Source organism: Mirounga angustirostris, unplaced genomic scaffold (genome assembly GCF_029215605.1).
Source record: "Mirounga angustirostris isolate CCGP_5_RB_7025 unplaced genomic scaffold, mMirAng1.0.hap1 SCAF_5, whole genome shotgun sequence".
NCBI lineage: Eukaryota > Metazoa > Chordata > Mammalia > Carnivora > Phocidae > Mirounga > Mirounga angustirostris.
Window position 1 is genome coordinate 93,957,310 of NW_026991713.1, and position 13,498 is coordinate 93,970,807.

Sequence of the window (13,498 nt, forward strand, 5' to 3'; positions counted from 1 at the left end):
ATTTATTTATTTATTTATTTATTTATTTATTTATTTATTTATTTATTTTGATGTGTTACATTTAAAAATCCTATAGCATATGTAAATAAATATGCCAAGTCTCCAGTCAGATATTTGGACCTGGTGATCAAACCCTGGCATGAAGATATACTTTTGGAGATCACTTATACATGGCTGTCACTCTAAGCCATGGATCTAGAAGAGCTCATCCAAGGATGAGCACAAACAGGTCAGAGGGCCAGGAACTCAACTCTGGGCCACAACAGCATTTTGAAGTCGGATAAAGAGGAACCAGCAAATCTTAGAGAGGATGAGGTAGAGAAGTAGAAAGAAAAACAAGATAATGGTGTCCTGTAGAGCAGAGTATTTTGGAGAAGAATTTTAAGTTAAAGGAATTATATCAGATGCTGCTTATAGGCTAAGTAAAATGAATCTGAAGAAAGAGCCATTGGATGTGATAATGTGGAGGTTAATGGTGATTTAGGAGAAATGTCCTAGAATTTGGTAGATGACTACAACAAGGTGTGCTATTTGATAGCATAATCTGATAAAATGAACTACAGAGATGCTGGAAATTTTTAAGGGAGACAAGTATAAACAGTTGTTGGTTTCTAAATTAATAAAATTATAGTCTAAGAATAGATAAAAAGACTTTTAGGATCATAATAACAGAAAGTGCATAGAGAGTATGACCAATCTTTTTTCTTATAGAAATTATTAGCAACCAGGTGAGATTCCTCAGCACTGTTTTACCTAAGTATGATTTTTGTATAAGATTGTACGAGGTTAAATGCTTTCTTAGGGAACTTGAAGGTCTGAAAGAATCAGGGCAATGAAAATGAAAACTCAGTCTTTGCAAAATTTGGTGAAAGTGAAAGACGAGACAGAAAAACATCCTGCGTTCTCATTTTCATAATCACATAATCAATATAACTTTTCCTCATATTGATGGTCTTTGTCTTTACCTAAGTTATGTAGAATAGTAAACGTAGACATAGATTTATTAATTATTTCCACATCTTTGGCAGGGGAGTTTAATTGATTATGACTCAGAGACTCCAAACATTTTTTTTGATTGAGCATGCATCAGTTTGAAAAAAAAAAAAAAAGAATAAGAATGAGAAATACATGTACATTTATGTATTTAGAAATCGTACATAAATATTATTGAAGAATTATTATTTTTACACTGTCTTTCTGCAACCTAGTGGATATTCACTCACACCTCTGATACAGATGCAATTTATTCTGGAGAACTTTGACTAAGATAATCTTCACACAGAGCTGGATCTTGGGAGGTTTCAGATCAGTCCTTTTGCCATCTGAAAACAAAAACCTACACCAAATCATCTCCCAGTAGAGTTATGTATTTGCCTTCTTACCCCAAAGGAAACTTTAGAAAAGATTCTTTAGTTCTCTTGCTCTTGTATGACTCCCAAATATTTTTTTTGAGTTCTGTGTTAGTTTCCCATTGCTGATATAGCAAATTCCACAAACACAGCCGCTTAAACAACACAAATTTATGGTCTCAGAGTTCTGTGGGTTAGAAGTCTGACATGATCTTACGGGGGTAAATCAAGGGTGTGTGGGGGGGGTGGTTTGTGTTGCTTTCTGAGTGCTCTGGGGGAGCGCCCATCCCTAACTTTGCGTCTCCGAGCCCACATTCCTTGGTTCTAGGCCCTCATCCTCTACCTTCAGCCAGCAATGTTCTATCTCTCTGACCGAATCTAGAAAAGGTTCTCCACTTTTAAGGACTCGTGATTAAATTGGGCCCACCAGATAATGCAGGATAATTTCTTCATCTCAAGGTCTGCAATCCTCTTCCCACCCGCAATCCCTTTTACCATGTAAACTACCAGATTGAGAGGTTCTGGGGATTAGAACATGCACAGCTTTGGGGGCTGTTACTCTGCCTTTCACAGGTTCTCAATAACAATGAATTTTCTTATAGAAATTAGTAAATTTCACAAGAAGTGATGGCATTAGAAGTAAATGCAGTCCTTTAAGACTCTGACACCGACTAAGTGACCAACTGCACGTGTGATGTGCTGTGTTCCTCTCACGTTCCTCCAAATAACAGCCAGAACGCTTTCTATATAAATTGTCTGCTTTTTACTGCTCCTGTGATGTTGTTGAAACAAAGTATCACAGTTAAATCCTTCTGCAGTGAGTTTACTTCAGTTTTATTAGAAACATCTTTTCAGGGCATTTTTTGTTGTTGTTGTTCTAAGAAAGGGAAAATAGAGATTGATTATTTTATAAGATTTAAAAACATTTTTTTAAGATTTATTTATTTTAGAGAGAGAGAGTGCACGTGTGAGCATGGGGAGGATCAGAGGGAGAAGGACAAGAAGACTCCCTGCTGAGAAGTGAGCCCAACAAGGGGCTCGATCCCGGAACCCTGAGATCATGACCTGAGCTGAAACCAAGCGTCCGACGCTTAACCAACTGAACCACCCAGGTGTCCCCCCATAAGATTATTTCTTAAATGAAATGTATATAACCTGTAACTCAAAGAGACGTCAAGACTTAAAGATGCTCTAGGGATTCCCCATATCCAGTGGTCCATGTGAATATCCAGCACTGTTTGTTCTTGCATTTGCCCCAAACGCCATCTTCTGATTTTTCAAACCTGAAAGACTGCCTGCTTTCTGTAGGAATTTTAGCTGCACAACAATGACTGTTGGCTGCCCTCAGGTTAAAAACCAACTCAACAAACAAATTAAAAAAAAGGGGGGGGGGAAGGACCATACCCCGTGCTAGTTGTTATTTGCAGGGGGATTATTCTGTTAGGGATTTAGCCCTGCCAAGGGAGCTCCCATTCATGCACAGTTTTAACAACTGTCAATTTCTTCTCTACGCCCCATTACCAACGCTGGGTCTCTCCCTCCTCCCTACCTCTGTCTCTGTCTGTCTGACACACACGCACACACATGCACACACACACGCATTTGTATTTCTTAAAACATCAGCCAGGTGTGGGTGGTCATTAACTACACAGTTTTTTCTGTCGTATGCATATCTCTCTGATATGAGTGAGTATAAACCAGATCCAATGTCTTCATACAGGATTAGCTGGCCTTTGACACATGTAAAAATGACAACCTGACCCTTTATTGAATAATTCAGAACAGCCTCTACCCTGAAGATCATGGGGATTCCCCCATGAAACCACCATTCCCTCTCTGCTTCTAAGTATCTAAGTTTCACAAGAAACAATGATGACAAGAGCAGACAGATTGAGATCTATGCTATTTTGATTTCTAAAGAGAATATTTGACTTCTCTCACTTTCTCTGCAAAAAAACCGTTTGTCATTGTGTCTTTACAGAGGGGCAGTGGGGTGTGTCTTGTGTCAGTTGAGTGTGTTTATAAAAGCTCCCAGCCTTGAGAAGAACATCCCGTTCCTGGGCCTGAAGATATTGAAACATTAATTACATAATTTATAATAGTGCTTTCTTCTACAATGTCTGAAGAAGTGACTTACGCGACACTCACATTTCAGGATTCTGTTGGAGAGAGAAATAACCGCGATCGAAATAACCTAAGGAAAAGAGGTAGGAGTTCAGACACAGCACGATGGGACCTTGGGGAATGTACAGGTGATAAATGCTTTTGTTCAGATGCTAAAGAGAGGTATGCTGTGGAATCTCCAAAATGGAGACAAAGTTGTGGAGTACACTAGTAGAATGAGTGTTCCCAATTTTGGCCAGAAAACATGTGGCTTCCAAGACCTCTTTAAATTGTGTGGCATCACTATGTATCATGAAGCTCTGTGTTATAGTGAAACATTGGACATGAGAGAAACCGAGTTTGGGGGCTCATAGAATTCTTTTTACAAATGAAGTCCTTGATATTTATACTTTGTGAGAGATGCCAGGCGAATATTCTTTTAGTAGCCAGATTGGAGGTCACTAAAATAGAGAAAATAGAGGAGATTTTTCTTTTCAAAGGTATAAATAACTGAAGAGAGAAATGGGAGGACAAGAGAGTCAGAAATAGACAAGAGATAATTTCTGTTTTATAAGTAGTTTAAAATTTTTTTTAGGGAGTGGAAATTCCTAGTATAATTAGTAGTGTTGAGTCAGTAATAATAATATCCACATAGTATTTTATGTGCATTATATCATATTTTTATCAAAATATATTTGGGAAGTAAATGCAATAATATTAGCAAAACTGAGTCTGAAAAAAATTAAACAATTTAACCAAGTTCCCACAAAGGATAAAAGCTCAAACTCAGTGCAGTCTTTAGCTCATTCCCTTATCCCCTGTTGGAAGAAATATTAATCTCTGTGGTCAGGAATCCAGTTTAGTATATCAGACTATATCCCTTATTTTCAAGAATCTGTTGACAGTTCAGGCTGTTACCCCAAATCATCTAAAATATAGGAACTACTTTCTTCTTCTCTTGGATTTATTTTTACTTAAGTGTGTGTGTGTACATATGCACGTGTGTGCATGGTTTGGGGGTGATATACAAAGACAATGGAAATAGGTTTGCTGTGAGTCTAATAACAGTGGTTATACATTTTGTTTAAGTTATAGCTGCAATCCTTGAGAGAAAAGGAGTTGTGGGTGAGATGCATGTGATAGCACACCCGGAAATTTTCAATACATCTGTCTGAAATACTGGGCTACATGCCATTAGATCCTAAATTAAGAAATAGTGTAGGTTAGAGTGCATATTCATTTTGTCTTTCATTCCATACTCATTCATTATCTATGAGATGATAAATAGACTGGATAATAGATATAAAGAAAATCCACAATAACCCTTGCCTTGTGGAGGATTGCAATCTCAAAAACTTGAGGTCTTTCCTGTTGGCAGGATCACCCAGAGAAGCAGTTTCTACAACATCTAGTACATGAATTTAGTAAACTTAAAGAAGGATGTGTGATGATGTAAAACAAAAACCTGAAAATTAGGAGACACTCTTAAAGGAAAGGAAAATGGTGGGGAAGAGAAGTGGAGGAGAACTGATGGTGGGGCCCTCACCACACATCATTTTAGGTATTTTCTAGATGGCACTTTGAAGAGGTAAGAGAGAAATAAACAGTTCATGTGTAGCCATAATTCCTCTGTTGGCTCTCTTCAGGGTATCCAGCTCTTTCACCCATCTGGCGTCAGGCTGCCCTGAGTCTGCTAACTCTTTGTCTGATGCTGCTGATAGGGTTGGTGACCTTGGGGATTATGTGTAAGTATATTTTCATCAAACCCAAGAAAAGTGATCAGGAAACTCGTTTGTAAACTATGTAAATTCCGGTTTGGTTGTATTATGTGATCATAGCTCCTTCATTCTCCACGTCTCTAAGATAAACAAGCAAGGGACAGACTTGAGGATTTTGCTCTAAATCCATTTTCTCTTGATAAACTAGACTGGATTATGAAGACAACTTTTATATTCCTCTTTATTGGTTGGAATAAGAAGGTTCTTTTCTGCATAGACACACATCCACTTATTATTCCAATGGTAAGAAATAGGGAGCCAAGGGAGGTGGACTCAAGGAAGAGCATGCTGTCTCATTCACCCTGAAGACTTAGAACAAGACTGGCTTAATCTACTCACTCAAGACCATTCTAGTGTAGAAATAGCTTGCATGCTATAAAGGAAAAAGAGATACAAACAAGGAGGAATAGTTGCTTGAGATACCTCACCCTCTAAACGAAAGTTGAACCACCTCCACATAACAAGGGAAGCTCCACTCCCAAGCACAATAGCCAAAAAAAAAAAAAGTATTCTCTTGGTTCTGACCCATCACTGAGCCATCAGGGTTGAACAGGATAGGGAGTCCTGAACTAAAAATAAGTGGAAGAATATCCTAAGAATCCATACTCTGTAGGATATTGTTAACTATATGATGGACAGAGTAGTGAGTTGGCACAGTATTCCCATTTGGGGAACTTGCAGTCAAGAAAGTTTATTCTCTGAATGACACTAGCATCTTCCATGCTACTTTATTTTTACATATGTAAGATTTCATGGATAATTAGAATTTAGACATACTGATTTAGACATATGAATAGGGCCTAATGATGTAGCTTGCTCTTTTAGAAAGAAATAGGATGTTCTAGCAGCAGTAACAAATATTCAATAGCCAATCATTATGAGGATATGCAGTTGATCTTCTATAATGATGTATATTTTAAAAATGAAGATGAGGGGTACCTGGGTGGCTCAGCTGGTTAAGCATCTGCCTTTGGCTCAGGTCATGATCTCAGGGTCTTGGGATCAAACCCCACATCAGCCTCCTTGCTCAGTGGGGAGTCTGTTTCTCCCTCTGCCCCTCTCCCCCCCACACTCGTGCTTTCTCTCTCTCTTGAAATAAATAAATAAAATCTTTAAAAAAATAAAGATGCAATGATACATATTCATTGGTTCACCATAGAAAATGTGTGCACCATAGAAGGGTGAAACCTTTTTTCCTGAAGTGCAGTGCTTTTAGTGCTATAACTCTTAAATTTATTGTGATGATGCATTGCCTGAAGTGTTAACTAAAAAGGTAGATTTTGGGGTGCCTGGGTGGCTCAGTTGGTTAAGCTTCCAACTCTTGTTTTTGGCTCAGGTCATGATCTCAGAGTCATGAGATCAAGCCCCACATCCAGCTCCATGTTCAGTGTGGAGTCTGCTTGAGATTCTCTCTCTCCCTCTCCTTCTGCCCCTACCCCTGCTTGCACTCTCTCTTTCCAAAAAATGAATAAAATCTTTTTTTTTTTAAAGGCAGATTTTATGGATCCAGAGCCAGAAATGGTCCAGTATGGCATTAAAATTTTCATTTAAAACAAAACCAGATATTTGGGTGATTCTGATAAAAGTGGTCTGTATACCATACTTTGAGATACCCATTGCCTTAAAGGATTCTATTCCTATTAAAACAACAATTACATGAACCAACTCCAAATAGAAAAAAAGAAAAGTAGTTCCACTAAATGAATGGCAAAATGCCTGGCACAGCCTTAGATTAAATGTCAAAGACATATAATTATTAATTCATTATTTTAATACAAGTGTAATCATATTTAAAATCTCAATAAAATTATGAGGATGAGCTCCAAACAATTTGGAATAGAAAGGCATCTGGTGTGTTCCTTCCATGATATTTCAATTATTGGAAGCTACAGATAAATATTAAACAATGTGAGAAATATTTCTGTGTTAAGAATTATCTATGGCAATGATGAGAATGGGAAGATATTTGAACTTATCTCCTGTTATGTCTTGGAGTTTTGCAGACATCTAATGAAATTAACTCAGATTCAGAGAAATTAAATCAACTTCAAAAACTCATCCACCAACAGCAGGATAACTTATCTGAGCAGCTGAGCAGCTACAGAAACTTTCCCACCGAGGAGGAGTTTCTCAAATCACAGATCTCCAGTCTATTGAAGAGGCAGGGACAAATGGCCGTAAAACTCTGCCAGGAGCTAATCATTCACACTTCAGGTAATTGGGACCTACTGGCCAGTCAGGTGCAATCTGTTGTCCAGTTTGCATTGATCACGTGTGCCACCTCATAGTATGAGAAAGTTGTGTTCTCCAATGACCTCTAATGATATCACACTAAATTTATAGAAGACACGGGAAGATATCAATTTATTTAATATTTTTGAAAACACAGAGGTGAATTTGAGAAGCGTCATGGAATGATACCAACCTGGATACTTCAGCTTCTCATTTTGTGAACTATTTTTAGGTGATCCTGACATTTTAAGAAACTAAAAGTATAGCTGGTAATTCTGAGGCCAGTAAAGTGAGCCCTGAAGTGAGAATTTCAATCACTGTTGCTCCATCCCATAATCGGGAGTGACTTCATTTTCACAGGCTCCTAAAGCAATATGGTTCCAGAATGCTGGGTCTCAGACTCTCTCACCAAGTTCAATCATTTAGTTTCTAAAACCTTCCCCATGGGGGACCTGGGTGGCTCAGTTGGTTAAGCGACTGCCTTCGGCTCAGGTCACGATCCTGGAGTCCTGGGATCGAGTCCCGCATCGGGCTCCCTGCTCAGCAAGGAGTCTGCTTCTCCCTCTGACCCTCCCCCCTCTCATGGGCTCTCACTCTCTCTCTCTCATTCTCTCTCTTTCAAATAAATAAATTAAAAATCTTTTAAAAAAATAAAACCTTCCCCAGTCACTCTAGCATTATTTAATTTGTACTAATGGGTGTAATTTCTTTTTCAGACCACAGATGTAATCCTTGTCCTAGGATGTGGCAATGGTACCAAAACAGCTGCTATTATTTTGCAACAAATGAGGAGAAGACCTGGACTAACAGTAGGAAAAACTGCATGGACAGGAACTCCACTTTGGTGAAGATAGATAGCTTGGAGGAAAAGGTCTGGTTGACTCTCCTTCCCTGGTTAGAGAAATTATTCATGTCATAGAAAGTAAAACAAGTGGAATGTGTGACTCACAAAGTAGGAATTCAGTACATTTTGAAGGAGAATTAACATCTTCTTTTTTTTTTTTTTAAAGATTTTATTTATTTATTTGACAGAGAGACAGCAAGAGCTAGAACACAAGCAGGGGGAGTGGGAGAGGGAGAAGCAGGCCTCCCACTGAGCGGGGAGCCTGATGCGGGGCTCGATCCCAGTACCCTGGGATCATGACCTGAGCAGAAGGCAGACGCCTAATGACTGAGCCACCCAGGCGCCCCTAACATCTTACTTCTGCATTCCAGAATGTGGCTCACACATGACATTGTTCCCATTCTCCCTCTCAGGATTTTCTGAAGTCACAGCCATTACCCACGTTCTCTTTCTTCTGGTTGGGCTTATCCTGGGACCCATCTGGAAGGAGCTGGCTATGGGAGGATGGCTCTGGCCCTTCTCCATCCTTGTAAGTCACTAACTGTTGGCAGGGGGGGTGGAATACTGAGAAAATCAATGTTAATTGTAAGAATTATAAATCTAGATACAAAAAAAGAGTACAACATACAAAGAAAAGAGAGCTTCAGTAAGAAATAATGAAAGCAAGAGTACCTAATTTTGTGTATGTGACAAACTCATGGCAAGACACTGAAGCTTATGTATTGGTTAAAATTTATTTTTTATATAATAAACAAATAATACTTACACTTACTTTGTTCGAAGTAGTGTGAAATATTAGCTCTGTGATAAAAGCACTGTTATATTCCTATTTTGTGGATGAAACAATTGTCATAGAGAGATTAAATAATTTGCTCAAGGTCACTACCTCCTGAGTGGCAAAATCAGGACTGAGTGCTTCTGTGACCATGAGCTTGGCCTCTCAGCTCCCCTGGCTCTCCACCACTTACAATCCCAAGGGTGGTTTATCATAAGAACATACATTAACACATTTCTTTAAATTCAATAATTGTCAGCCATTTTCTAGGGTCAAGTAAGTCTGAATTGACAGATTAGTTTAACAATTAGTTCTGTGATGGGGATTTGCCAATTAGATTATACGGCAAATGTTTTTCACGATTTAAAATGAGCTAAGTCTGCCACTTCAAGGTTTTGAAGAAATATTTAAAGTACATACAGGATATATGATACTTTGAAAATTACAGTTTTTGCAACTATTTAAAGTTATGAAAAATAGGTATTATCTTAAAAATATGGAAAGGAACACATAGTCTTGTAAAATTCTCTTAGCAACTACAAACCAAATATTTTGAGGAACACAGCTCATCACAACTATATTAAAATGATACAGTTATATCTGTATTTTTAATATAATATATGGTATTTGCATATCACATGAAGTGTTAAGAGCTTTGGCCCCTTTCTGGGTGTACTAGGTTTTTCTCCACCTCCCTTCCCATCAAATTATTCAACTGTTCACCTCCCTCCTGTCTTGCTTCTTAATGCACGCTGTCAAAGTTTCCTTAAGCTGAGTTATAATCACTCATTTCCATCAAGGATACTAGGTTTCTGCTGTGACTCCCCCAATTCCCTGAATAACACACAATGATATGTCTATACTTTTCTCCCTAGATATACTTTATCTTCACCCCTTTCCAAGAATGCTGTCATGGCTTTTCCCACTCACAGCAATTTCCTGCTCTCTAATGTCCACTACTGGTCATATTAAATCAGTGAGTCTGGTTTCATGCAAGTAATCATGGTGACACGCACATGCAAAGTAATAAACACCCCCCCAAAAAATGACAGTTACTTCTTTTTAACGGAGTGATCCTGGGCATGAGATGATTACCAACTAACCTGAGGTATTTCTGCTACACCGAGGCTTTATAGAACAGGACCAGGATACCCTGTAAGTGCAGCTGTTTCCACTTTGAATTTCAAGAAGATGGGTCCCCTCTCCTAAAGGAGTTGTCATCATCCCGGGCCCCTCCACTCACTCCTAGTGAAAATATGGAGGAGGTGGCCCCCTGCAGCAAGGTTCGGAGTCTGTGGACACTGACGCCCTGAGGCTGTGCCTGCCACCCTAGGGGTGTAGGGGTGGTGGAACTGAGCTTCGGAACCTTCCCTACTGAGTAAGGCTACTCTCGGCAAATGCATATGCCAAGAGGAAGACTTAGTAAGCCTGGGGCACCTGGGTGGCTCAGTTGTTAAGCGTATGCCTTCGGCTCAGGTCATGATCCCAGGATGCTGGGATGGAGCCCTGCCTCGGGCTCCCTGCTCTGCGGGAAGCCTGCTTCTCCCTCTCCCACTCCCCCTGCTTGTGTTCCCTCTCCTGCTGTGTCTCTCTGTGTCAAATAAAGAAATAAAGACTTAAAAAAAAAATTTAGTAAGCCCAGCCCTGAAGCAAGAATACTGCAGTGTAGCACAGATCATTTGAGTAAAAAGGCACATGGGGATTTAGATCTGATCAGCATAATTTAGTAATGACATTTTTCAAAAAGTTTATTTATTTATTTATTTATTTGAGAGAGAGAAAGTGCACCGCAAGCATGGGAAGGAGGGACAGGAGAGAGAGAATCTCAAGCAGACTCCCCGCTGAGCCCCAGCCAGAGTCTGAGACAGGGCTTGATACCACCACCTGAGATCATGACCTGAGCTGAAATCAAGAGTTGGTGGCTTAACTAACGAAAGCCACCCAGGTGCCCCTGTAATGATACTATTGAAGAGTTATCACCAATTCCTTAGCAGAGGAACTAGGGACCGATATCAGAACCACATCTATGTAATCATTCATTTTCTCTCTGAACCCCTATCTTATCCTCTGTTCACCTTCCACATATGTGTGTATAAATATATATAACACAAAATTATATATATACAAAATTATATTTGTGCATAATGAAATGTTATAACTTTTTGCCCAGGATATGATCTCATTTGTCTGTTTTTCTTCATAAAGTTCCAAACTAAAGAAATTGTAGTGCTTCTGATATAATCTGCACTGGGTAGTTTCTACCATGATAATGGCGAGGATACAAATTCTCAACCCAGAATTTAAGTATTTTCCTTAAATTATTCTACCTGGGATTATGATTAACTTGAAATGGAACACTCAGATTCTCCAGCTTTAAGAACTTTGAATGCTATGGAAACAGAAGTCTCTCAAAGTTCAGATAGATAGTCTTTTGTAACTGAGGACATTGAATTGTGATCAGATTTCAGATATGAAATTTGTAATTAATTTTAAGTGGATTAATTTTCAGATTCAGCGCTAAAGAGTATGCTCAGATCAATGGATCCAAAGGATGTGCCTATTTTCAAAAAGGAAATATTTATATTTCCCGCTGCAGTGCTGAAATTTCTTGGATTTGTGAGAAGACAGCTGCGTTAGTGAGGATTGAAGATTTGGATTAATATGCTTCTTCCAGATTCACCCGGATGTAAGGGACTTGTGGTTAAATTCATGTGAAGAAAGAGAAAGCTCCCCTACTAGAGCCAAAAACAGATGAAAAAAATGACTGTGATTTCAAACCCATCAGGCAAATAAACTTCACAGAACATTCTCCACTTCATCGTCGATGCCTTCTGATCTGATGTTCTGGTTATTGCTGGGGACCCTGGGGAATAGCTCTTCTATGGCCCTATTATTCTATCTCAGCGTCATTTCACTGAATTCCCTCTCTTGAATAAAAGATTCTTTTCCTGCTTTGTTATTGCATGTGCACAAGTGCACAGGAGGATATGTAAATATTTAGCAGCCAGAACTGACACAAGACACAGCCCTGGAATGGCATTCAGGAGACCCTGTTGTGATCGCGGTCTGGGGGATTCTGGGGTGGGGGTCCCGTTGGCTAGAGCAGCAATACTGTGCCAAGTGATTTGGAAATATCTTAGTATCTTAGCAAACGGTTTGTACCCATGTACCAGCCTTGTAATATAGGTGAAGTAGCACATCATTTAGTATTTACATTCTCATTTATTTAGATTAAGTAAATCCTGAGGTTATTGTTGTGGTAATCTGGACATTATTAATAGAAGTTTATAATCTTTGCATTGAAATGTTATTTCCTTTAGAGAAATCCTAAAAAATTACTTGAAGATAGTAGAACCATTATATTTTATTTTTAAGAACTTTCCTGTGGCGCTGGGTGGCTCAGCTGGTTAAGCATCTGCCTTTGGCTCAGGTCATGATCTCAGGGTCCTGGGATCCAGCCCCTCATCAGGCTCCCTGCTCAGTGGGAAGCCTGCTTCTCCCTCTCCCACTCCCCCTGCTTGTGTTCCCTCTCTCTCTGTCTCTCTCTGTCAAAAAAAAAAAAAAAAAAAAAGAACTTTCCTTTAACATAGTTGGTCAGTGTCCCTGCACTTTAGATGTCAAACCTTGTAAATCTAGAACTTGAGAGTTTTTCTGGGACAAACTTGCTGGTTTAAGAATAACGGTGAAGGAGTTAGTTTTCATTTGCTCCACATATAATTATATAGCTATGTATAGGCTAAAGAAAACAGTAAACCAACCTGCGATACTGATTTGTCTAAATCAGAGATCTAGAATTTACTGGAAAAACTGATATGATCCGAGTTCTGAGCTAGGTGCATTTCAGAATATTTTGACAGTTCTTTAAAAGAGCATCACCATAGGGACATCTAGTAATCTGTTACACTCTAAAGAATTAAAATTGTGAGCTAATAGACAATTTATATAAACACTAACAGAAAGTCTAGAACACAAGAATTAAAGTCTAATGTGAAAATTCGGTGAAAATTATAAGCAAAATATATTGAAACACAAATTTTAAAATATAGATAATTATTTCATCATAGTTTAAGTGAACAGGCTTTACTAATTATCATACAGAAACCGAAATATAAGTTATATATACACAGATTAAAAAAGAAACTTTATTCTTTCATTCTTTAGTAGATTACTCCCACTGTCATTCTCACAAAGATAAAATTATTCATTAAAGGTCAACAACTCTGCACCTGACTCCCACACATTTGGGTTTTTCTTTATTCCCATGGGAAAGATCATTTCTTCTTTTATTCCTCTATTTCTAACCATAGAAAGATCTGCTATTCTCTGTTGGTTATTTTGTTCCTATAAAGAGGTTACATACTTTCCCCCTCTGGTATTTTGTATCTTTTCATTCTTCTCTCATGCACACTCTGACTTT

At 38.6% G+C, this 13,498-nt stretch overlaps 1 protein-coding gene across 2 annotated transcripts; it reads left to right on the forward strand.

Moving 5' to 3' along the window:
- The first annotated feature begins 3,465 nt into the window (after window positions 1-3,465).
- On the forward strand, window positions 3,466-12,129 carry CLEC12B (C-type lectin domain family 12 member B). Of its 2 annotated transcripts, none has more exons than XM_045870919.2 (6): window positions 3,466-3,556; window positions 5,099-5,197; window positions 7,226-7,444; window positions 8,179-8,333; window positions 8,720-8,835; window positions 11,591-12,129. In XM_045870919.2, exons 1-6 carry the CDS (start codon window positions 3,466-3,468, stop codon window positions 11,739-11,741), a joined length of 831 nt encoding a protein of 276 aa, XP_045726875.1. In that variant the 3' UTR covers window positions 11,742-12,129. The 2 variants fall into 2 exon arrangements, with proteins under 2 accessions (XP_045726875.1, XP_045726883.1); XM_045870927.2 differs by having other exon boundaries at window positions 11,678-12,129.
- The last annotated feature ends 1,369 nt before the right edge of the window (window positions 12,130-13,498 follow it).

Bases quoted from the DNA above. Each gene is read 5' to 3' on its own strand.
- CLEC12B (XM_045870919.2), top strand. From the start codon at position 3,466: ATGTCTGAAGAAGTGACTTACGCGACACTCACATTTCAGGATTCTGTT. The intron at 3,557-5,098 runs GTAGGAGTTCAG...GGCTCTCTTCAG, and splicing joins AAATAACCTAAGGAAAAGAG to GGTATCCAGCTCTTTCACCC. The intron at 8,334-8,719 runs GTCTGGTTGACT...TCTCCCTCTCAG, and splicing joins TAGATAGCTTGGAGGAAAAG to GATTTTCTGAAGTCACAGCC.